General features: G+C 37.8%; 1 protein-coding gene across 1 annotated transcript; it reads left to right on the forward strand.

The window, feature by feature from the left end:
* The first annotated feature begins 11 nt into the window (after positions 1 to 11).
* Positions 12 to 25,550, forward strand: LOC113682696 (exportin-5-like). The gene is made up of 38 exons (XM_089212888.1): positions 12 to 161; positions 1,010 to 1,131; positions 1,740 to 1,812; positions 2,703 to 2,840; positions 3,105 to 3,293; positions 3,858 to 3,896; positions 4,405 to 4,590; positions 5,526 to 5,602; positions 6,457 to 6,559; positions 6,967 to 7,050; positions 8,227 to 8,352; positions 9,056 to 9,146; positions 9,643 to 9,768; positions 10,644 to 10,744; positions 11,236 to 11,334; positions 11,547 to 11,642; positions 12,122 to 12,163; positions 12,485 to 12,574; positions 12,741 to 12,844; positions 13,369 to 13,458; positions 14,149 to 14,222; positions 14,520 to 14,545; positions 15,081 to 15,143; positions 16,397 to 16,515; positions 17,957 to 18,057; positions 18,396 to 18,498; positions 19,219 to 19,355; positions 20,534 to 20,631; positions 21,038 to 21,084; positions 21,524 to 21,621; positions 21,758 to 21,832; positions 21,951 to 22,009; positions 22,331 to 22,435; positions 22,702 to 22,779; positions 23,511 to 23,585; positions 24,186 to 24,251; positions 24,573 to 24,662; positions 25,133 to 25,550. Exons 1-38 carry the CDS (start codon positions 63 to 65, stop codon positions 25,280 to 25,282), a joined length of 3,639 nt encoding a protein of 1,212 aa, XP_089069014.1. The 5' UTR covers positions 12 to 62; the 3' UTR covers positions 25,283 to 25,550.
* Positions 25,551 to 25,932: the final 382 nt, after the last annotated feature.

Here is a 25,932-nt window from a genome sequence, read left to right on the forward strand (position 1 = left end):
CATTTGGAAGGACACTATATTTTCATTACACAAAAGTTTGTTGAAAGCGTGCCCGCCGCAAGATGGCGGCTGAACGGGAAGTGGCGCTGCTAATGATAAAAGCTATCGAGGCGGCTCTGAATCCGTTAACTACACAACAGGAAAGAAAAGAGGCTTATGAGGTAGTGTTTTTATATCACAAATTTACTTTTAGGAGAGCGAAAGTAATAATCTGGAGCAGAGAAAACAAGTTTGCTTTCGTTTCGTTCTTGTAGTGTTAGCTTTCTGGTTCGGTCATGCCTACCATTTTCACGTGGAGTACCAATGATTTTTCATCCATAACACCTCGTATATTGATATCTTTATAAAACAATTGGAAAAGGAAGCAACATCTTCATTTATGGAATTGAGTAAACCAATTCGATCGGAATTAAATGTCACAAACATATTGCATTTCAATGAGACCCCAGCTGTTGGAGGCTAACTGTTTAATTTTTATCTCTCCCCAAATCAAACCTTTAAACCCTCAAACCTCCTAACTCAAAAACACAATCCACCACCTAAATATTTCCATCAATCAACACAATTCCATGACCCCAATCTCATATTTGCCAGAGGTTTTCAAATTGTTTCCTACAAAGACCAAATGACATCAATAAAAAAAGGAATAAACAAAAAATAATAATAATAATAATAAATAAATGATAAACACCCTTTTTGCATGTGGCAACTCCAAGCACAAACCAAAAAAATGGAAAATTCCTAAGGGAGTGACATGGGCCCCTATTTTTTTCTTCTGGAAACTCCCATGGAAAGCAGGAGTGACACCAGCAGAAATATGTGTTTAAACATATAAGGGCCCTCGCTAGTGTCTGCTTCATAAGTGTAGGGTACTGTTTATTTGATAAAGTTTCATTTTAGTGGGAAAAAAATAGAAAGAAAAAAAAGATCCAAGGATTTGCATGTTTCATTCTGTTTGTTTATATGTGAAACTTATCCTTTGTTTGTTTGTTTTGTTTTCATCATTCAGTTTATTGAGCAGTTCAAGGCCAGCTCACCACTGTGTGTTTCTGTTGGCAAGCTATTGTTTGATCGTCAAAATTCTGCTATGGTGCGACATACTGGTCTTCAACTTTTGGAACATGCAGTCAAGTAAAGCTAATTCTTAATATTACTTTAGAGTCAATATTTCTCTTGTACTTATGGTTATAAGAAATCCCCTACCTTCTCTAAGATCAAGTCATTTAGATAATGACCAGTAAGAGGTATACTTATAAAAGTAAAAAGGTTCAGAACATTGCAATTAAGCCAAAGAATTCCTTTTAGTGGCTGAAATATTCTCCTGATGCAAAATGAGCTGCCTGCTCTCTAATACATCTAAGAGCTTAGAATGCTGGTTGAGGTTAGGAATGTGGTTTTGTACTTCAGGCACCAATGCATCTGACAAGTTGGGATTTTGGGAATTTGGAGGGGGGAAGTGGGGGAAGGGGGGGAAGGGGGAGAAAGGGGGGGGAAAGATGGAATGAACAGGGTGGGAGACAAGTTGAACCTGTGCAGTTATCTGTTTTATTGTCATATTTTTTTAAAGTTATTTTTGGGATCTAGTTCTAGCAACCATTGCAAAGACAGGAAGGTGCGCATCTGAATATATTCATATAGATATTTGCGCCGAATAAGTATTTATTAAATAAAATAAATAAAGGTTCCTCAGGGATGATTCTCACATTTGTTGTTTGTTTGTTTTTTTGTCTTAATGACAGATTCAATTGGAATTCAATGAGTGAAGATGAACAAGCAAGATTGAAAGGGATCTCACTTCACTTACTTGCACAGGTACATTGAAAAACAATATCTGCTATTATTGTCCACTCAGGGGTGGTAACTGTACCCTCAAGTTTGTATTAGAGCACAAACAGATTTTCCTATTGAATTAGGAGGTAACTTCTCTCTTTTCTTGAGTCCTATGGCTTGCACAATTGCAAAAAATTTCAAAAACTACTTTGCCCATAAATGATGAAATGCACTTGCTTTCATTTGCTTTTTTATACTTATCATGTGAAGGTTTAAAGCTTTAATAATTAACACCAAACTTACCTTTGAGAGTTAAAAGATTTGAAATTAAAGATTTCAAACGAGAGTGAGGGTTCCCCTTGCCCCACCTTAGGTCATTGTAGAAAAAAAAATTTTCGTTTTTTAAATTTCAAGTAACAATTTTTCTCTTTCTCTCCCCCCTTTGTAGTCTTTTTGTATTCATGAGTGGTGCATGTGGCTTCACAAATTAACCAATCACATAGAAGAACTCTAACCTTGACTTTTGAAAACTGACATGGACATTTTTTTCATGAACTTTTGTTGTTATTTTGGCTGAGTTTTAATTAGTTGTTTTTGAGTTTTTGTTAGTGCAGCCCCTTTGTTTGGAATTTAAGAAGTTTCGGAGTTTTTATTTTAGACAAATGTTGTGGTTCATTTAACAAATTTAATACATTTAATATATTTCTTCAGAGTTTGGACTCTAGCCTCTTTTTTTATAAATTAATTTTTGTACAGTCATTAAGAAGTAATTAGAAAGTGCTGAGGAGAAACTAACTTTGATGTGGTTAAGTGGAATTATACATGTATATTTATATCTCAAACCAAGCTTGGATATAATTCAGATGCAAAAGTAAATTTTATTGTCCAAAGATTTCCATTGTCTCTTGTTCAATTTGTGTGTTTTGTACCAGGGAAGTGGCTCCCTGCCAGATGAACCATTCCACATCAAGGAAGCATTAGCAAGGCTGGTGGTGGAGATAACCAAAAGGGAGTGGCCACAGAAATGGGGATCACTGCTTCCAGACCTCAATGACATCTGTACAATGGGGGTGAGGCATAAGCTTGATTTCACTCTTTTGATATTGTGATGAGATACTGTAAAGGGGAAGTGTCAGTATTTCATTGTGTTGTGGTAGCTCCGAACTTCTGAAGTTTCTTCACATCCAAAGGACACAGAGAGAATTTGCCAAAATTCTCTTAAGAATCTAAAATCATGACATTGGACAGAATGGTCTGGAGTGGCTGGTTGGCCAGCTGTATGTTCCTTATCAGATCACCATCAGCTGACTAGCTTTCACTTTTCTGACCTTCAGAATGTGCAAACAGAAATGGTGCTGATGGTTCTTCTGCGACTTGCAGAAGATGTAATGTCAATGGATAGCAATCTGCATGCCAATAGAAAGAAACAGATTACACAAGAATTACACTCTCACATGGATGGCTTGTTCACTTTCTTCATTGACACACTGCAGCAAAATACTGCAAGGTTTAGGAGTCTAAAGGTGAGCCCCATATCTTTGAACTAGTTTTGTAACTGACAGCTATAGCTGTATGTAACTTGTAGCAGAAAGGAGCAAAATTCTGAATACCCCCCTCCCCAACCCTGCTTCTGGTTGAGACAGAGTCTATCAAGTTAAAATAGTGGGGGAAAAATGCACATGCAATTCATTTTGATGGTATACAAATGCTTATTTACTGCACTGCATAATATTGTAATACCTTGGTGGAAAATACCAGGGTGTATTTCAAAGCCTGTGTTTGCTTCTGTGTTGAATAGTCAAGGATTTTCGAACAGAATAAATGCACACTGTTTTTTTTTAAAGCAGGGAAGTGTGTTTAGAAGAAAAATGATGACTCCCTTTTTGGCCCTCAGTGATTTTGTACAAGCTCCTGCTTCTCTCTGTGATAAAGCTCTCCTTCTGAAAGTTTTGAAAGGAGCCTCAGCATCATTAGAATGATTACAGTATAGGATTAGTTTTGAATAAAAATAATAATAATTCGGTTTACACTCTGGCTTGTAATAATAATCAATGATTTTATTTTGATGCGCATGTTTCTTTTCACAGAGCCAGGTTGAAAGTGGGGACACCAGCTGCAAGGCTCAGGTTAGAAGTTTTTTTGTATACAGTGTTTAGTCATTTGTGGATGAAAGCAGCAAATAATGAGCCCTTAATAATTCTAATGCCTAAATTTCTCTTTTCAAATCAGGTATATGTATTAAAGATAATGGAAATAATGCTTTACATGATACATTACAGGCTTCTATTCTGCCAGTGAGTGGCTGCAAGTAGAGGATAGAGGGAGAGTGAAATTGTTTGGTACTTTTCTTTTTCCCTGCTTTTCTGGGGCCTACTAATGATTAGGTGCCTTTAGTACTGCAGTGTTTCCCTTTTTTAGGGGGCCTCTGATAAGAATTACCACCTATAGTACCAGCACTACTTATTACCATCTAAAATTGCTTGAAATCATTGAAAATTCAAGAGGTAAAGGGATTGTTCAGATGTTTTGGTAATATCTTTACCTGTGGTGCTTAAAACTAGGGGAGAACACCACTACTGAAAAAGGTTAATTGATTCAAACCTTCATTCACATTTGAAATTTCTCTTCTTTAAGGCGGCAGTGCACCAGAGACTTGCTGAGCAGACCCTCCTGACATTAGCTGGATTTGTAGACTGGGTGAAGTTCGGAACATTGTACATAAAGAATTGTATCATACTACAGATGTTGTGTTTACTACTGGAGGAAGACTCACTGAAAATACCAAGTTGTGAATGTCTTTTGATTATTGTCAGTAGAAAGGTAATTACTATAATAGTATTGGTTTATTTAATATTGTGTACTTTATTTGATGGTTTGACATAAAATATGCACTGATATTTTGCAAGTTATGTTGTATTTTCCAGAGCCCTAAGGGGCAAGGAAAATACGAGCAACAATTTATTATTTTCTTTTTTTGCATTTAGATTTTAGTTTGTAAAATACATCCTAGGGCCTTAGTCTGTATATCATATCAATCACATAAGGAGTACACAAAAGAGAAAAACAAAGGAGAGAGGAAAAGTGTTTTAATGTGACCAATAAAAAAAATATATAGTGCTTATAAGTTTGTGTCTTTAAAAGTTGAGCCTAAAAAACAAAAACAAATTCAAAGGAAACAAACAAACAACAAAAAAAAAATGGAAGTTTGGATCTTTCTTTCAATAGTTCTTATAAGTTTTTGTCTTTAAAAGTCAAGCCTAAAAAACAAAAACAAATTCAAAGGAAACAAACAAACAAAAAAAAAAAAAATGGAAGTTTGGATCTTTCAGTGTGGTCATTTTGTTGCTCTGTATTCATGCCCTGTTCAAAAGTTTAATTCCATGGCATATTTTGTGCATTCTGGTGACCTTATTTGATAAAATGACATACGAGTTGAATAATATCAATAATATATAATAAATATAATAAATATTTATATATATAATAAATATATAATAATATAATGATATATATAATATATATAATAATATATATAATATAATATAATATAATATATAATAAATATTATTATATCAATAATAATTAGTGTAATTATTACACTTGTCCAATTATGAGGCAAGGAATAAGCAATAACAGTCATTCTTTATATAACCTTAAGTTATTACATCAATTACATTTGCTTCGTGCTTTTGAAAGTATCATGCCAGAGAGCAATTTTCTGTTTGTTGAAAGTTCTGTTTAATTTGCTTTTCTAGGGTAAAAACGAACAAAGGATTCCAATGTTGAAGTTGTTTAGTGAGGATGCCATGAGTGTCATGTTGTCTGCTGCTCAGTAAGGAGAATTTGTTTCTAATCTTGAAATTTATTTTGACTTTGTGTCTCTCTTGGTAAAATTATCTTGAGTTACTTGGGCCCTTAACAATACTTCACCTTGTCATTATGTCTGGGTTTTTTTTGTAGTACAAACATGGGTGTGAAGGTTAAGTCTGTGCTCAAGCCAAGTGAGGGTACAGTGTATGTTTATGGGATGCTAGTCCATTGAATGCAAGTTTACTTCCAGCATTCCATCAGGCTTCCATGACAATTCACCAGGACCCATTTATACTCCTGGGTGGAGAGAGAGAGAGGCACTGTGAAAATAAAGTGTTTTGCCCAAGAACATAACACATTGGCCTGCCAGGTCTTGAACGTAGACCCCTTGCCCCATAGTCCAGTGCACTAACCATTAGGAAGATGGTAGATTTTGAGCTTGATGAAGATGAGGAGAAAGGTGTTTTTTGGTCTCATCACAAGTGAGGACAAATTAAAAAATCTGAGCAAATCCCATGAGGATTCTAATGCTGACTCTATTGACACAGATGATGCTTCTGGCATTGCTGATCTCAGCAGTAAGCAGCCTATAGTCTCTGTGGCTCAGTGGTACTCAGGAGTGATGAATCTGAATGTTTGTTGTTCGTTTCCTTGTTGGTACTCAGAATTTTTTTCTTTGTCTCATGCTTACCTTGCCAAAGGGGATATCATGATGTACATGTAATGGATAAGAGAATGAGATTTCTGCTTCTTGATCTTTTGATAATATATGTTCATGCAGGTGTAAATTCCTTAAACAATACTCAGTTTTGCCGACATAAAAATGATTGGAAATTTATTAAATTTTTTAAAAAAATCAAATCTCTATTTTCTCAGAAAATCAATTACCGCAGAATTTGATGAGAGACAGTATCTCTTTCTTAAGAGGCTCTGCCAGGTTCTTGTGACACTTGGAGAGGTGCAGCTCTTCCACCTGTGGGTAAGAGTCAAAATTACTTTTAAAAAGCATCCCTTTTTTGTAAAACTGAGGTCCTTCCTGATCAATATAGGGTTTCAATAAGTTTGTGTGAGAAATATCAAGGATAATAACTTTGGCTCTGTTTGAAGGTAGGCAGGCCGAGTGCACGCTTTCATCAAATGCAACTGCATATTTTTGGATCTTCAAAATTTTGGTAAAATTTGCACCAAACTTGCTACTCTAGTGATTCTTTCATGTCCAGAGATGAGATGCTGAACTTGAGTCAATAAGCACATCTTGCAAAAATCTTCAGAATGAAGGTTACATACTTTTGATTGATTCTATGAGTGGTTGTTCCCTGGTCATTGCCTTGTAGTGATGCTTTACACTTAGCAGCTGTAAATTTTTTTCTCTCTCTTTTTTTTTAGAATAGTGACAAGCCCAAGGAGAAACCTCCAAACTTCAGGCAGTATTTGGAAGCGATGATTGCATTTTCAAAACATGAAAGCCTAGTACGTTGATTTGCTAATAGTTTTAGATATAATTATTAATATTATAACTTGAAAATGTGCTGCTACTTTCTTTTTAAGGAGATTAAGTATGCAGGACTGGCCCACGCAGTCTTTTGACCCTTTCACCCCCAAGATCTCATCAGGAATTCTCCTTACTGTCTGCTATACAATTCTTATGATGTTAATATGGAGAACTTGGTATTGGATCAACTAATGATCCCCTAATTGATGTTATTCTTTATTCCCATCACTTGTCTGCTCCATATTGTATTGAAACTGTGAGAAGAAATTCTGTCTTGGTCACTTATGGAGTTAACCCTTAACTCCCATGAGTGACCGAGACAGAATTTCTCCTTAAAATATTGATACAGTAGCAGCCAGATAAGTGATGAGAATAAAGAAAAATATCAATTTGGGGAGAATTAGTTGATCCCAAACTAAATCCTCTAGACAAACATTATAAGAATTGTATTGTTGACCATAGGGAGAATTACAAATTTGATACGGGAGTTTAAGGGTTAAAGAGTTAAGAGCAGGTTGATGTGATAAAGGAACAGAATACAAGGAAAATCATTAACAATATTGGAATCTGTACTCAACTATTCCTGGTTGTTCAGATGTAAAGTTTGAGTGTGGTGGAGAAGGGCAAAGTTTGACCAGGGTTACAGTATTTCCTCAGCTGTAGTTAAAAATTTTTTTAAGAAGACTTAAACTTTGAAATAACCCCTTCTTTTACAACATTAGTTGGGGATGTGTTTGCTTTTTGCGGGTGTGATCCCTGTCTGAAGTAGTTGTTTTGTTGATGTATTTTTTGTCATTATGAGAAAATAACTTTCCTCTTATGTAAATTGGTTCTCTCCACCTATGTAGTGTATGAAGGGTTTCTTGTACATGTATATTTTGTCCAAAGTAGTTTATGATGGACTAACATCCTCTTCATGGGAATAAGTAACACTCTTCTTGGCTGCCACATTATGCTGGGAAAACTGGGAGAAGCCCCGGCAATGTTGGGAGCTAGGCTCCTGTGCTGACTTTTGCAGTGTCTGGGGAAATGCCTCAAACCTCATGTGCACAATGGAGGCACTGAACCTTTTTTTAAATATAAACTGCATACCCATGTTAAAATGTGGGAATCCGTGTTCATTTGATTAAAACCATTGACCTTGTTCTTTACAGACCTTGCCGCACTTAGCAAATGGCCTCTGGCTCACACTATTAAGAAGTCCTGTGATTTCTATGGACACAACATTCCAAGCAGTTTTCCCATCGCTATTGGATATTGCCAAAGCTAAGCTTTTTAAGGTGAACAATTTGCTTGTAATATAATGATTAGGTATTGCATTTGTTGGTTTTATTTGAGCTGGTGTTCATACATTATTTTTACAAGCAGGTTAACACTTTATCATCTGTTTCATAATTCCCGTACTGCAATTTTTAACAGTTACTCCTGAATTATCATCTATAAGGGATAAATCCTACTGTCAATGCACCTTTTACTTTCCTCCACAAGTTCAAACATTACCTAGTAATGCAGTTATGTGATTGGGCAGACATTGACCCCTGAGCTGAAGGCTGTCCTGTCTATTTACGTTGTAAGAGCAAATTCTCTTCTAGATATATTTTCATCTGCATGTCTAAAGTAGTGTGATATTTTATTGTGTTTGCTTCACTGGACTCTGTGATTGTTCTAGAAAACCACCCTAACTTGCAATCAAATAAAAATGGAAAAAAACTAGTCATTTGGAACTTCCAATTTTCCACTCTTCATACCCTTTTCTTGTTTGGAGTTCTCATTGATTGACTGTCTGTACCACTCTAGTTTTGGTTAAGAGACTCTCAGACTCTATCAAAAATCACACTATTAAAATTAAATGATGTACAAAGAAGTGTTCAGTAACAAGGAAAGTTGCCCATCAGATTTTGGGAATATGGGTCAACAAACAAATTTCATGAAAATAAATTAAGAGTACTTTTACTGAACAAGTCTCATAAATGACATTTTAAGGTTGGTCACCCTGAAGAGGAAGACTCACCAGGGAGTGTTTTTAACAGAGAAGATTTCAACAGTGAGAGAGAATTTACGTCTGTGAATGGCCGTAAGTATTTACTGTTATCCTTTCAGTAGTTGAATTAAAAATGAATGTTGGCTTGACAGAATTAAAAAAATATAAAATTGAGAATAATTTTAATTTAACCAACATTTTCCAAACTTTCATTTGTCTGCAACTTTCGGCTCCACTGAGCAAGAAATGAATATATGATTGGAAGGGATTCTGAGAAACTTCTTTGCAAACGAAAACCTAAGTTAGCTTTTATGATTTGGCTTTAAAGCCTAATGAAAGGAAAACAGATGCTCAGAATTTAAAAACTGCTGCCATTTCGCAGTGGAAGTGTTCACATGACAACGTAGCACACGTGAGCAAGGGTATCCTGTCGTTTCGTACCCACAGTCGTTTCGTATCCAAATTCAGTCGATTCGCACCCAGTTCGAGTACCCATGGGCACTGGTTTTGCCTCTGTCTCTATTTACAGTGTATACGTTTAAGCCCGTTTATGATGCTTACTGTTCCATGCTGCCATGTCATGTTTCAGAGGTGAGGGGAGAGGTCATGGACATCATACGTCACTTAACAATGCTGCACCCTGTGGCTACTTTCCTTTACGGAGCTGACTGGTTATTACAGAGGGTGACACAAACCCCAGCACCTGATGTCAAAAGTATGGTTCAATCCTATTTTTGGATAAAACTTTCATCAGTTATTACATTCCAACCTCCTCAGCACGTGAGCGAGACCTCATTACAAGCGCTTCGGCGTGAGTGGTTCTTCGCCCAGAATTATGAAATTATGACATTATGAGGCCCTGAGCTTTGGGAACCGACGAGATATCTTCAAGGAAATCCAGCGCTATTAGACTCTTTGCAAACCATTCGAACTCGTCTCAAATATTTTTTGGGCGTGAAACGCGGGTCGTGCAGCGCTGAGAACAGACCAAACCTCTCCTGGATGACCACAAGCTATTATCCCAAATTAGCTCTCGGTGAAGTGGTTTGCTTGCACAGTATTTAAAGCAGAAGCTAACATACGATTTCAAATGAAAATGAAATTCTGGCCAAGCGAATATCTTTGACATTAGGTGACTCTAAATTCAAAATAAATGATCAGGGCAAGAGACTTTCTTTTCAACTCACATGCCCCGTCGAACAACTGCAACACGTATTTTACTTGCCCGGATCACATGCTTACTTGTCCGGAAAACCTGGGTAAGAAGTGGAATCCACTTGAAAATTGATGCTAGCACATATAACATACACAAAATGAAATTTAGTCGACTCTCTGTAAGCGGTACTTATTTTTTTAGGCCGAAAAGGTGTCAAATATTAAAAAAGGATTTACTGCATGTCCAAAGTTGGGTAATAAAAAAATGTTTGCTTTTTTGGCAGTGCGATCGGACGAGTGAAATTATTTCTTGTCCGAGTGGAAAATTTATTCATCCCAGACGTTTGGACGGCCTAAGTTTCCAGCTCTGATGATGTTTGTTTCTTGTTTGTTTGTTTGTGTGCGTATTTCATTGCTGCTGTTGTTTTTTTTTAGTCAGTGCACAAGAAACAGAGAAGATGATACAAGAATGGGATGGACTTACTCGTTACTTGGATGCAGTGATGTCAAGATTCTTTAAAGTAGACAATTATGAGGTTAGGTGAAAACAACTTTAAAAAGTTCCAAGCTTTAAATAACCGGCAGCACTACGACTTGGAAATACACAGTGTGTATACTGTGTGTATTCCAGAAAAATTGACGGAGAATTAATATAATAATTAAATTCGTCTTGTTACGAGCGCGGGACAAAGAATTCTGGGTCCGCGTCCCGATGCTCTACCACTGAGTCTCAGAGACTCTATGGCGAGCGCGGCCCATTGCAAAGTTCATATGACACGCATCCTGCGTACTGTTAGGATCAGCCATGTCGATAGCGTCATTTTTTTGTAAATAGAATAAGAGAGATAGTAAGTTTTGAGTTCAGTGAAGATATGGAGAAATATTTTTATCGTCTTGTCTTGAGCGTGGGACAAAGAGTCCCCATGAGGAATCGAACCTCAGACCTTAAAATACAATAAAATGAAGTAACCTTCGCCTTCATATAAGCTCTAAAGCATATAACACTGTGTGTAATTTTTTTCTCCAGGAGATCATTCACAGCCAGGTGACGTTCCGTGGGACGTCTGTGACATTTGTTGAATTGGTCAGAGAATGCATCCAGGCTACTTTGAATGTTGACTCAAAGGTAAGAATAAATTAAGTTATACTAAGAGGCTAGATAGGCTTAAAGTCAACTTATAATATGACGTCACATTTAAGGTTTCGGGCCCAGTTCTTAACTGATAACTGTTAAGAAAACGTACTGCACTATGCACCGGACAGCAACGCTATCCACTGGATAGCGTTATCTACCCTTTGAACAACCGCGGACTGAGTTTTTGTGTTCATTTTCATCAGGTTCCTGACATTTTGTCAAGTGTGACAGATGCTATTCAAGCTCTTTATCCATTCCTGAAATACAGCAAAGACTTGTTGATGGAAGTGCTTAAAAAGGTGACCTAAAGCAGAGTTACATTCAGCCGCCATCAGTTGGGATAAAGATGCATTTTTTTAATCCCTGACAGGCTTAAATTAAACGAGATTAAAAGGTTTTATCAACCGGGTTAATGATATACACGAGCCACCGTAACGAATTTTCTATAAATGACGTTTTGAATGTTAGTCCTACGTCAGAGCAGATCATACATACAGAAGTCAGCAACTTAAATCCTGTAGCTAAAAAAACAGATTTCTTTGAACGTAAATACATTTAAGTTGATAAACGAATGTTCAATCGTTTTTCTTGTAATTTAGAGCCTCTGTCAGTTGTAGAGTCAAGTTGCCAATCGATCAATTCTTTTTACAACGTGCTGTAGTTGTTGAGATAACAAAGCCTGAAAAATTCATGCCTGAATCGGATGAAAATCCGTAACATTACTAGAGCAGCATTGGAATATAGGACATTTAAAAGTTCTTAAACTTTGTTCTTTTAGATGTTTCAAGTTGTACTGTTCAACACAACAGGTGAACCCAAGGTACTTGTGTTTATTTTGTTTCAATGTTGTTCTTGATTTTTAGAATTTTTCAATGAAGTTGACTGTTATTTTTCATAGTGCTTTTTTCCTTTTGTTTTTGTTTTTTTTGCGTTATCAGAATCTGAGAGAAAGGAAAGTAACACTTGAACTTGTCTGAAAAATTTTAAACAAGTGAAAATTTGAACCGACCTCCTTGCTGATTTACTTGACAGCATGACTGGTAATGCCTGAGAAGCATTCTGTGCTCAAGCAAGATGGCAATTTTATTGCTTGTGCACGTAGAAATTTAAGTGTTGCTCACCCTCCTTGCTGTGATTCCAGGGTCCTTGGAGTCCTGATGTTCTTCATGCTCGCCGTCACGCTTGTGGCGCAATAATAAAGATTTGTAAAGAATTCGGGGAGCTGCTGGTGGTGAGGAATTAATTTTATTGTTAAAGTAAGAGTGCGCACTGCTGTCTGTCCGGCGGAAACTTTGTCAGTACTAGTAAATTAGCTTAGCAAGCTGAGAAACAACATTTTTCCGTGAACGAATTTATTTATAGCTTAGTAAGCTCTGGATGTATTTAATGTCTTCCAGCCAGTATTTGATGCCCTTAAAGAGCATATACAGTCGTTGTTTGTTGGTGAGCTGGTTCCCGTGAAAGACAGATGCACTTTAACAGAAGCATTGGTTATTGCCAGGTATTGATGCCTTTCAATGTTGCTATACAAGAAACCCGACATTTCAAAGGAATGCAACAAGTTTCCCCAAATCCTCGAATTTGTGCTCAGGCGTTAAAGTAGTGTATGACTACATAAAACCGACCTGAAGTTATCGTAATGGCTCAGTTCGTACCCACTCGAATTTTTTTTTTCAATAAAATTGTTTAAGGTTTCAATGTGCTTCGAGTGAAACCGTTACGTTAAGCTTAAGTATCAGCTTTTGTAATTTCCTTCAGGCCAGAATCTCTGCTGCTCTTTACATGTACGCGACAAGTGTTGGCCTGGCGAACATGTGTGTCTTTGTTGTATTTTTCGTGTAGTCGTTGTTTTTTTTTCTGGTCTCGATGTTTTAGCAATAAACTGGGAAACTGTCAGTGTTTCATCTGCATTAAATATAATTTGTTCCTTCAACTAAAGTATAAGCTTTGATAATTTCCTCCGGGTTTCTCTTTGCTTGTAGCTGATAAGTATTTCCTCTCTCTTTTTCGGTTCTTGATTTTTAGCAATAAGCTAAGCAAAGAAAAGCAAAATGAATTCCTCGTTCAGCTGTTAACTCCCGTCAGAGAAATGTGGCTGGGTGAAAAAATACAAGGGTGAGTAGCAAATTATTGTAGAGCGAGTTCTGATTTATCGTCCGATGTTTTGCTTTGCTTCGCTCCGTGATTGGTCCAGGAAACAAGCACCAGCCTCTCAACCAATCAGATTCAAAACTAAAACCGATCACCGCATAGTTACTCAAGTTTTTCTGCCCGTAAAATTTGTTAACATAAGTGATTATAAGTTCTAGTTCAGTGGCTTGGCTCTGTGATCGGTCTAGGAAACATGCACTAGCCTCTCAACCAACCAGATGCAAAACTAAAACCAATCACCGCACGGTAACTCGCGTTTTCCCGCCGGTGAAAACTGTTAACTTAAGTGATTATAAGCTCCAGCTCAGTGGCTCCTGGTGACTTTAACCTTTTCTCTAAATATAATGTGCCTTAATATAATCTTGTTTTCAGATGAATCTTGACTTTCCCAGAGGATTTATGCCATGTTTTTCCTATGTTGAAAAAGTTAGCCGAAACTGTCAAGCTAGTCATTCCGTAGTCGTGGTAGATCATTCTCCATCGTCTGCAATCTTTCTCCCTTGGTTTATTCTAAGCTCAGTAATTTTCTACGTGAAAAAACGGTTCCATTGAGACTGCACTCTACTGATAGACGATACTGTCTGACCCTCGCAAAAAACTCAACATAAATTCTTTAAAATGTACATTTGATGTTATGCCTTTTTTTCTATGTAGGGCCATCTCATCTCCGGAGAATTTTGTTTCATTTATTGGAATGGACCAAGATCCATCAGGCTATTTTCAAAACGGTACGTATCAGTTCAGTTCTCCTTTCATTTTTGTCCATCTGGCAGCTTAATTCAATTTCCAATTTACTTTTTGACCTCCCACAGAGTATAGCGTACATGCTACACGGTAAAAAATACGAAAGTATAAATTTAAAACGAATGCATGGCAGCTTTGCGCGTGCGTCGAGCGTGTGGAATTCTTTCGAAAACTGTACCCGCGGGAACGCACGAAACTCGCGCTAAAATACCCAAACATGTTTCATATTTGTGTTTAAAGATTTTGAATTTGCTGATTTTATGGTTTCGTTTAACTTTCAGATGAGCTAAGGGGAAGAAGATTTCAGGTATTTGATTGCATTCCATGTTTATTTAGATTTGGAATTGTCAGCCAGCACAAATCTTTGTGTTGTGATGGAAGGGCTGCTGTTCTAAGATCACGTTCAGCTATAGAACGAAACTAACTTACCAGCGCACTCACTACAGCCAATCAGGGAAAAGTGATACGTGGCAAGGCACCGATGAGAACTAAAAATAAATTCACATTGCTGACTTCATGCGAAGAAAAAAACACGACCGACGAAGTCTATGCTCCATTAGCAGTGGCTGTTCAGAAAATGAGCCCGCGCTCCTCCTCGAACCTATTTCGTGAGGCTCAAAGGCGGGGTCCGAGAAATAGAGCTTAGACGAAGCTACGATTTGTTTTAGTTGAGAGTGTGGCGAAAGCTTTCTAAACCAATCGTATTAAGTAGTAAAGTAAAACCAAAGCAATCCTGCTTTACTTTCATTCCTCAATTAAAAATTGCGCTCTCTTATAGTTTATGATCTCTATGTTAGTGTTGTTCCTACAAGTCAGTATTTTACACTCTTATTTCTTTTCAGATAATGTATGCTGTGACCACCATTATGGCAGTTGTGCGAAGCTGTGCTATGCTCAATACCAAGGTATTGATATCAAGTTTTTCTTTAGTTACATTTTAAGATACTGTACATATAAAATAACGAACAGAATGCTGACAAGGCAGTCTATCTTTTTCGCTTTATTCTAAAGAGAGAGCCATAAACCTTGAGAGTTCAAATTGCCTGCACTATAGAGCTCCCGAAAAACATCGAACGGTTTATTTGAAAAAAAATCAGATTGGTGACGATCTTTAGGTTCTAGAGGAAGTAAGACTGCACTCCCTCTAGAAAAAAAGAATCCTAGGGTGAAATCCATCCTCATTGGATTAATAGGTGTTGCTTATGGCGTTGTTGTTTTCCGAGAATAACTTCAGCGCATCATTTTACTCTACATTACCACTAGTGGGATATGTTTCTTGGGAACCACACCTTAACTAGCTTTTCAATATTGTAATTTTAGACGTATCCCTCTCTAAGTCTGAAGGCGTCACATTAAGAAGACTCAAAACCACGTTCATTGCGAGTGCTAGTGAAAAAGTCTCCCTTGATTTTCCTTTCATCTCTCCCCAAGACAGATCTAAACAACGAAAAGTGTTTCCAATTCGCAACAATTGCAAATGTTGTCAATTTTTGTTGAAATGTAAACAGTACGAGTTCAACTCTTACCGTTCACCGTATGTCATTCGCCTAAGTATGGTTACATTTAGAAGGAATTGCCAAACTGAAAAAGCTACTTCTTGATGGTGTATATGAAAACTGAATGTCCCTTGCCAGAGCACTCTGTCCTAGTCCTAGTCTTGTTCTTAATACTCAATTTAAAAGAAAATGAAGTCTTCTACAATATAGCTTACATTACTGGGCACACCATCTTCTGTGCATTTCGTAAGTAGGTAGGAAGGAACGCGGTAATTTAATATTAACAACTGAGTTGATAACGTAAATTGGCCTCCGTAATGAGTTTCAAAGCTGACGTTTCCAGCTTCAGCCTTTCGTCCCACGCTCTAACGAAGGCCTTACACTCAAATCGTCAGCTTTGAAACTCTTTCCGGTGGCCAATTTACGTTATCAACTCAGTTGAACTGAGTTGATATACTGTTATATTATTATATATACTGTTATACTCTCACACCGACGTAGCACCACAGGTTTCTTTAGAGACTTACCCCCTGTAAGGGAGGAACTTGGCTAGTTTTATCAGTAGGGAATCAACCTAAATTCACTCAACCACATATATTTCCAAAGTACTCACTGGTCATTGTACGTCTGTTATAAACCGGTTATAACTTGTTTCTGTACAGACGGCGGCGGCCGGTGAGGGGCTGTCCATTGGGTCGATGCCTAATGGAACTCCTTATGTGCACAATCCATGTGCATCTCATGTCATACCGTTACTCGGCAATATAATCCTGCTAGCAAAGTAAGTACAAACGCTGTCTCAGGTACCGTTCACACCACGCTGAATCAATTTAAAGACGGGGTTTTTACTCTTAAGGTGTATCCACATTGGATAACGGTGTTTTCGGTCCTCGCCAAAGTGATCATCAGTGGCAGAAGTGGTTGAACATATCCTTATGCACTGAAAGGAGCTAATTTTATGGACAGAATTACCTTATCGTTTTAAAAGGCTCGGTTTTCAAAATTCTTTTTTGTCCATTCCTAAAACAAAACTGGTCTTTCGTATTGTATTCACTTTTCAGTGCGTTTTAGGGAAGATTTTTTTTCCTCGGGATGGTTTTTACTGATTATTAAGGAAAGTTGTAGATGCATCTCTAAATTTATTCAGCTTAGTGTGGACGGGGCTGCACTCTTTCTTGTTATACTTTCACCAGTGTCTTATAACCAGGTGTCTCATCTGTTTCTGGCGCGATCTCTGTGGAACTATGGGGCTGACAACATTGCGTTATGTTCAGTGGTAGAAAAAATGAAAACAATTCGACAGCAAATGATTCCATAAAAAATCGATTTATGATGAACTTGTATTTGCATTGAAAAAAAAAACTGAGAAGTAGGAAAACAGCAAAACAGAGTTTGTATTTGAAGTTCATGTTGGTAATCGTTAGTCGTGGTTTTAGCGTTAGACTCGAAATGGCAGGAATTTACGATGGTCTGAGTTAATCAAGGACTAATCGGAAAAATCTAGAGCGTTTCTATTTACTTCCCCCTTCCAGATTTGCAGTGATCGATGATCACTCAATATACATGGAAATTTCAGTTTTGATTGTTAAGGACATCGGCGAGTACTCGAGTTCAATACCATTTGCCATTGCTTGTTAGAAGTTTCGTTCAATATCATGAGAATTTGCGGTTCTGAATGGTATAAATTTCATGATAACAAAACAATTTTCAATTAAGTGCCGAAAGTAATGTCGTATTACCCAGGTTTTCCCTCGCTTCGCGATGAGGTTGAGCTTTGAAAAACGCGAGTTTCTTTCTCGACTAATCTTGATCTGTTCCCTAACGTTTCATTCCCTGTCAGCAGTTTGCTTGCTTTTATTTTAATTATTTTTGGCTGGGTGTGATATTTGCCTCTGTTTTAAGCCCAGTTGTTCAAAGGGCAGAAAACGCTATCCTTTGCATAAATCGCTTTCCAGTGGATAAGTGTTAACAAAACGTATTGCGCTCTCCAAAGGATAGAGTATCATCCTGTGAATAGCGTTAGTCACCCTTCGAACAATGGGAGCCTGATTGGGGGTTATAATTTTTCGTATTCTTGGTTCCATGTCACTAAACTGGAGTGGGATCTATGTCGGCAAAATCTGGAAACTCTCTGATCATTAACACCAGTCTTACTTTTAAGACACTCAACTCCCGAATTCACAAGCTCTATAATTTTCCCTTTTAATTTTTTCATATTCCAGTTGTGTAAACAGAATACATAATCCATCAGTCAAAGCCGCCATTTTTCCTGAGTATCTAGCATCTCTTGGCATGCACGACCTCGATACAAGCGCCATATATGGTAAGTATAGATCCGATTTTTTGGCAAACCCCGCAATATTAAACTGCACTGGGGAAATTTATACCATCACCTAATTACTGAGGCAGCCTTTTTTAAGATAATCTTACCGAGACTTATCTCGCCGCGCGATGTTACAGGAAACAAGAACCTTATTGGATATTGGCCTCTTTCGTTTCGCCCCTTTTTATTATTTAAAAAAGAAAAGGTGAGTGAATAAATAAACGAATGGATAAATAACAAAGTGGGCTAATAACTCAATCGAAGGCTTGGTCAGTAATTGTTATCAAGTCATTTGATAATCCCCTCGAGACTGTTCCTATTTTTCTCTGTCCGTTCAGTTCTCCCACAGGGACAGGAAAACAAAGACAAAGGCGGTGCACCCTTCGTTCCAACCCCTATTTCAGTCACAAAGGGCTTCTTATATCATTTAGCTGATTCATGGTGAGTAAAAGATTGTATCATGCGCCAAACGTTTTTTCCCTAAGCCAACTTCTAAGAAATTTAAGAAGAGATTCATTGCTTAAAATTAGGAAATCTACTTTGACTTTCTTTTCATTCGATAACCGAGCTAGATAGAGCCTGTGTACAATCCTTCTGCCTAGAGCGTCTTAGACATTGCTGATCCTCTAAGTATGAAGGACACGTGCCATATATGAACTTTGTCTATGACCCAGTAATGTATCTTCAATTAGCTCTAGGCCAGTGAGTTTTCTATGGCCTAGTGAGTAGAGCATCAAGGCTGGAAATCGAAACTAGCCGTGGTCGAATCCTTGTAGTGTGTAGATTTTTCCCTTACGCTCAAAACTAAATGAGAACTTCTTTTTTTTATTAAATTACTCCCTAACATAAACTCATAACACCGGTTGGACTTCAAGTCTTGAGGCTTGTATTTTACCTTTTTTTAACTTCATATTCCACTTATTACTTCCATTTTGACGCCACTTGCATTTTATTCCAACGATCGTCATTTGAACTTGAAGTCTTATCTCTTGGGTGAGAGTAGTGCTTGAAAGGACTTCTGTCGGTTGCAGTGACTTACGTTTCGACAACCTAAGGGGGAAAATTTTCATCGGGTTAAAGTTACTAATTTTACATACAACGACAAAATTGCTCGCAGTATCGTTCCATACAAAACTGACATTTGCTTTATCTCTATTTCAGTTACCATACTCTCGGGTTTTCTGCGGTCTGTCTTGGCCATGATTTCTATAGTATTTCCGGACTAGCGCAACTCCTGGTTGATAATCTCGTAAAGTCTCTGCAGCATGTTCCGAATTACAGACTGAGATTTGTTGTGCGTATCCTTTCGCAACGATGTTTTCTTCGAGTAGAGCTTTTCATTCAGATAAATAAATGAATAAGTAAATGAATAAATCAACACGTAGGACTTAAACAACACAACTAGTCTTAGATGGGATGAGCTTGAAGAGGGTCTTACGTGCTCTTGATTCAGTGAAGTTTTGAAAAAAAAATATAAAGAGAAACAGAGGGACCCGTAGTTACTTTCCATCCGCAGTCGTAAATCGTTTCATTTGTTTTCTGGTTTTGCCTACAACGGATTCCTGGGCCCGGTAGTTCGAGACCCAGCTTTTATTCAGGATTAAAAGATGTAACTTATTCTGATTTCTCTTCTGTAAAAGCGTTTAGTTTGCACGAGTTTTGTAAGGTTTTGACTTAGTGTATGGCTAAACTGAATCCTGAAATGTAATTAGGAAAACTCTCCGCAAAGGTACGGATTCAAAGAGAAAAAATACCTTAAACATGAGTTAATCTGATTTTAGATATACGAAAGTTCATATATTTGCACTGCGGTGGAGAGATGAAATTAAGAGATCCTTGCAGCTGAGAACACTACTGAAACGAGTAGTTGTAAATAGGACCTGAAAAAAAAAAAAATCAGCCAATTGAGCTAATAAGCCAACTGAACTGAACTACTCGTTTCAGTAGTGTTCTTAGCTGCGAGGATCTCTTAATTTCATCTCTCCACCGCAGTGCAAATATATGAACTTTCATATATCTAAAATCATCATTCAATTGGATGTTTATTTGGGCCTAATTCATTGACCAGCTCCCAGTTGGCTTGTTAGCTCAATTGGTAGAGCGCTGCACCGGTATCGCAGAGGTCATGGGTTCAAATCCCGTACGGGCCTGAATTTTTTTCAGGTCCTATTTACAACTACTCGTTTCAGTAGTGTTCTTAGCTGCGAGGATCTCTTAATTTCATGAGTTAATCTGTTCGTGTTTTTAACATCCCGGCCCAGATAGAGTGGTCTTTGTTCGAACCTAGGTCCCAGTGCCTCTGGTCTTTGAGGAGTTGATGAGTACAGGTTAACTGTTAGGGAAATCATCTGCAGAGGAATTTTTGTACTTTTCAAATAAGTATGAGATATCTGTTTGGAGACCAGCAGGGCAAATACGATTGCCAAGTTGTATGTTCTTTTGATGTAATACCGTTGCATTCCTTAACTCAATTCAGGTAATTTTTTCAAGTTGTTTATCTTGCATTGCCCTCAGTGTGACTATCAGAATGTACTTGTCCCAGTGCTGTCTCCTTTTTTCGGTCATATGCTTCAGGTAAGACCTCTTGGCGAGCTTAAGATATTCTGTTCTCCCAAAGCAAAGCCAATACTTATCAAGTCATAACGCTGAGCAAGGACGTGTGACTAGTGCCATTGCAACTGGGAAAATCAAAAGTGGTGCACGCTAATTGGCTTATTAGGTAGCTCAGAGCCAATTAAAAACATACACGTAAAAACGCGGAAAGTTGAAGTAATGACGATCTTATTAGTTTTTAGCTATCTTCACTGCTGTTTTTCTTTAGTTGTTTCAGCGAGACTCTAGCTTTCGACTGATTTATGGGAATTAAAAAACCAGGATAATTCTCGAAATGTCTTAAATTTGTGTTATTGAACCGTGAGCTTGGAAAGTCGAAGGTGTACTTAATTAGTATCAATATATGTCACTTTCGTTCTCTCCTCAGCACCTTGAGGAACAGTGGCAAATGGTTCGACAACATCAAGCTGAGAGGTGATTTTAAATTGTTGTACGCGTCAAGTTTATACTGTGCGAGACCATTGTAGCTACTAGCTGCTGTGCCTTACACACGTTCCAATGTCGAGGATCGCTTTCGTATGTTCAAACTAGGAAAAAAATAGACAAAAAGCTGATATTTTCTTGGAACGGAAGCGTCGTATGTCAAACGAGTTTCGCTCGGGTTGAAGATCTTGAAAGACTGAAATAGATTTTCCAAGTTGGTCATTCGCTATCATCAGTGATCTTTTGGGTGCTTTTTACACTGGAAAACGAATACTTCAAGGTTTTATTCCGTAAAAAAGAGATTCTCTGCGACTGCGACGAAGCCTCTTCGTTGTAGGGAAGTATTACGAGTTAAAAGGTATTTCTTTTAATATTTAAACTCGCCGATAGGTTCTCTTGTGAGCTGTATTCTGTATTTTTTAACCCACAGCACGGAAGCTGCAGATGAGGAAGTCAACTTGGAATCAAAAGAGATTATAGAAGATCAGCTGGTGTCGATCATTAGCAAGGACTACTTGGATGTCTTCAGTAAGTGCTGATGTGGTCGTTTATTTAACTCACGTGAATTTCAGCTACTTTTAATAAGTTTTCCTTTTCACCGCTTGGCTAGTCAGCTTTTTCCCCAATGCCAACTGCAGAACTGGATTCATGTTTTCCATTTTAGCTCTGGCGTGTATAGTAAACAGGGAAAGCGATGACTCGTCAAGAATGGAGGTCACAGAAGAAGAAGAAATGAAAGGTACCCAGAGTTCAATGTAAATGTTTCGTACAAAGTGCAAGATGTTAAAGGCTCTAAGGTGACCAGTTGTGGGCTGCGAGGTCATGAAGTTGGCACACCGTTTTGATTTTCTTTGTAGGTATAGATCCATACAATGTCAGGATGGGATCGCTGGGATTCATTCTTCTCAGGACAGAGGTAAAAAAGAAAGCTGAGTTTCGTGAGATTAATTAGTTGATGTGTTTTTTTTTGTTTTTTTTTTTGTTTGTTTTTTTACCATTTCTGGTAAATATTCCTGGAAATGAACGCAGAAAAAATGTTACTCGGAGTTCAGTTTAGAAATTCTACAGGAAGTGTAGCTATCTTCATTTGTAAATTTTAAGATTACAGACTAGAGGGCTGTTATAGGAAATAACAAACAAACTATCTAACAAACTAACAAACGAACAAACGAAGCAAACCAAAACAAAAGAAACTAGTAAACTTCTAAATATTCTGTGGTTTTTATGTGAATTTTAGAGTGTCAACATGCAGATGCTGATCACAGTTTTTGCCTGTTTGACCTGGCCGGACTCTGCTGTCTGCCACAAGGCTACACGACTTGCAACGACTTTCCTCAAGGAGGTAAGGCTGCCTTCAGCTCATAACAAGAGTGAATTGTTTAGGAATTGAGAATGGTGATGTCCTTTGTCTGTCCCTTACTTGTTACTCCTGTACAGCCTCAACAGTCGAGAAGAAAAGTAAAGGAAATTAGGGGCTATGCTTTTCGTTTCCTTTAAATTAAATCAGGGTGTAAGTCTGTTATCCTCAAAATTTCGATGGCACTTGGATACAAATATTAATTTTTCAACAGTTTCTTGGACAATTGTATGGTTTCATCATTTTTGTAGGTTATAATGCTAAGCAGTCAGGCGGGTTCACGGATTGCTGATTCTGTAGTCGAACAGCTGTTCTCTCAGGTCTTAAAGGTGGGCATTGTCTGCTTGTTTGGTCGATTTTACAGCGGAAGGAAACTTCAACTCGTTATGTTTCGAAACAGGTTATTGGGCTTCTTTGAGTACGATGATGTTTTTTACTACGCCGTCATTTAGTGCTACTTTCATTGAAGCACTGAGACCACAGAGACAAATTGTTTATAACACATTAAACAAAGTAGAGTAGCAAATTCGCTTTAACGAGATATAAAAGGCATGCGTTTGTCGCCAAACCAAAATTCGCTCGGGCGATATATCATTATAGCGATATATCGCAATGACGTATCCCTGGCTCAGCATTAAATCGTCGAAGCGACATTTCACTGGAGCGATATATTGGTAATGATGTACTGCGCACTTTACATGATATCTTTATAGCGATATATCGCTAGAACAATTTATCGCAGCAGCGATTTATACTTGGAACGAGATTTTTATTCCATTCATTTATTTGTGGATTTATTCTTGATTGTGTGGAGATACAAGGTGAAAGGATAAAGAGCAGTGTTAGGCTGGTTTTGAGGCCTCGAGTGATCCAACTTTTCATACGAAATACGCAGACATCTCGTTCTTTGTCAGCGAACCACCAATTAAATAAGCTAGCAATGAAACCGACCTACGAACGGCAGGAAATTAAGCAGACTAGAACACACTTTCTCCAATACTGTCAAGCCCAGCCACATAGAGTAATAGTTTTGATTAATCTGATTGGCATTTTGTTTCAGGGTCTTCATGTGCATGGCCATGGATCTACAGAAACATATCTGACTTACGTTGGACAGAATATGTATGAACTTCTGGTGAGTTTTCCTGCGCCCAAAACCTGCAAAACAGTCCTTATTTGACAAGGAAGAAACGAAAGAAGGCTGTTAATATATTTTAACAATTGCGTTTCCAAATTCAATCATTTTTAATAGTTAGCTTATCCGGATTATCGTTTACTTGCCGGGGGATATGTGGAAAGGGGTTTTTAAGGGTTCCTTAGGCATCCATCTTGGGACTAGCAATCATGATTTGATATACCTAGGGTAGAGGCGATAGTTCAACACTTGTAAAAGTACGCGTGAGTGGACGTTCCTCCGAGGACTCGAGATGTTTAGATATTGGTACGTCACTACCTCTCATAGTGTAGTTTTATCTGAATTAGCCACACGTTCTTCTTCCCGTGTGCTTTGCGACTAATTGGGGTTTTGCTGGAAAACTTTTATTTATTCCTGAGAACCTCTTTAAGCGCTTTGACTGTGAGCATCAAACTACGAGCGCTTATTCACTAGAATTCCTATTCACATTTTTGAAGGCTTAAAACTAAGATCGTTTTCAAGCGTTGTAACTAACGTTTCTTGTCCCTATTTAAAGAGAAAAGCCGGCTCCCTTTAATGTAATGTTTTTTCGCATTTCAGAGACCCCAGTACTCCTCACTTCAACAGCTTCTCCTTCAAACGAACTGTTCGTTGGAAGATTTACATGTATGTAAAACGTTTTTGGGTTAGTTTGACGAGTACAAAGCTTGCAAGGTTGGATCGCCTTTCGTTAAAGTCTCCTTCTTTGACAGATTGCCGCCTTCTAAAAGTCGTAATGATTAGTTGTGAAATCTTTCAAAAGACAAAATGGACATCAGCGTGTACCTAGGTGCTCGTGAAGGTTAAGTCTAGGTACAGTTTTCTTATTGTTTTTACACCTATTTCGCAGGCAAATTCAAAGGCATGTGAAAAATTATTTTCCTTTCAAGCAGGATTTTCACCTGCTTTTCAATAAGTTCCTCAAGCTTTCTTTCTTTTCTTTCACAGGCTTTTGAAGCTTCTTGTTTGGAAGGAAGAGAAGTTCCCGAGAAGAGAAAGAAAGAGCAGTTTAAAAAAATTGTGTCTGGTATTGTTGGGGTGAGACTTTTAACTGTTTTATCACGTTTGTTTTTCTTTGCAGGCATTTATTTAGAGCATGTTGTGGAACCGTTGCACTTGAATATACTATCCAAAAGCTTTCACTGAAATGGTGCCACACCAAAGAGTTTCATCCCCTAACTCTATGTCCAAATATCTAAATTAAAAGAAATTCCAGTAGCTTACTCAAGTACTGAGGGGCGAGGTGGGATTATGCAAAAGTTTTCATTGAAATGGTGCCACACTTAGGAGGTTCATCCCCAAACTCTATCCCTAGATCTCCAATTAAACCGAATTTTAACAGCAAACTCCAGTAATGAAAGGGTAAGGTCTCGTTTGAATGGTTACATCTTCGGGTGGGTGCATATACCAATTATTTCGTTGATTTCTGTACCAACTTTTTTGAGTCAGTTTTATCGCAAATACGTTGTCATTATAATAATTTTTTCGCTTTGTGTTTTATTCTGTAGAAACACATTGGCGAACTGTTCAAAAACGAAATCAGGATTAAAGATCTTCCACCGATCAAAATAAAACCCAAGCCAGAATCTAAAGGATACGAGGATCCCACAGGACTCGCAGATCTGTTTGATCCTTCCAAGACTTCGGAATCACATTAGCAGAGGTTCACTCGAACTTACAAACCCTCGCCAAAGAAGGAAGGAAACAAAGTAAAAGGCCAGAAAACATAATAAATCGATTGGCGTATTTAACGCCGATTTTCATACGACAAGGCTTAAATTTAGTCAATTTTGCATAGTCCAAGAATTTTAAAGCCCTCTTCAGACCTTTTAAACATGAAATGTCTTTCAATTTCGAAGTATTTATGATGTTGGCCTTTCGTGCCTTCCCAATGATGGAGATAAAGCAAGACTATAAGTTCTTTGAAATATTTTGGTTTTTGCTTGCCTTCATGATTTGCTTCTTTGCTGTTGTGTTCGTTTGATTCAAAGTAGCTGAAAACCTACAAGCATCTCTTTTCTAGCCTTGACCTGTCTTCCATGTTCTCGTTTAGTGGGGTGACCGAACAAGCTGGCGATTGAGTGAATTGTAAGTTTCAGACGGAGTTTTTCCCGCTCTGATTTTTCCACGCCGGCCACAAATCCGAGTAGATAAAAACAGGGATTGAAGAAGATTTCAATTCAAAACAAACTGTTGAATTTAGCGGACCGAACAGTGAAGTTCGGTCCGCCAGATTGACGAATCGTAGCGCACGTACCAATTGAGAGAAACAATATAATGAACAACGGAACTGATTTCCGAAAGAGCC

Source organism: Pocillopora damicornis, chromosome 7 (genome assembly GCF_964200805.1).
Source record: "Pocillopora damicornis chromosome 7, jaPocDami1.2, whole genome shotgun sequence".
Classification (NCBI taxonomy): Eukaryota; Metazoa; Cnidaria; class Anthozoa; order Scleractinia; family Pocilloporidae; genus Pocillopora; species Pocillopora damicornis.

Coding starts and splice junctions, on each gene's coding strand:
- LOC113682696 (XM_089212888.1), top strand. CDS start 63: ATGGCGGCTGAACGGGAAGTGGCGCTGCTAATGATAAAAGCTATCGAG. Junction 3,294..3,857: donor CAAGGTTTAGGAGTCTAAAG/GTGAGCCCCATA, acceptor TTCTTTTCACAG/AGCCAGGTTGAAAGTGGGGA. Junction 16,516..17,956: donor AATATAATCCTGCTAGCAAA/GTAAGTACAAAC, acceptor TTCATATTCCAG/TTGTGTAAACAGAATACATA.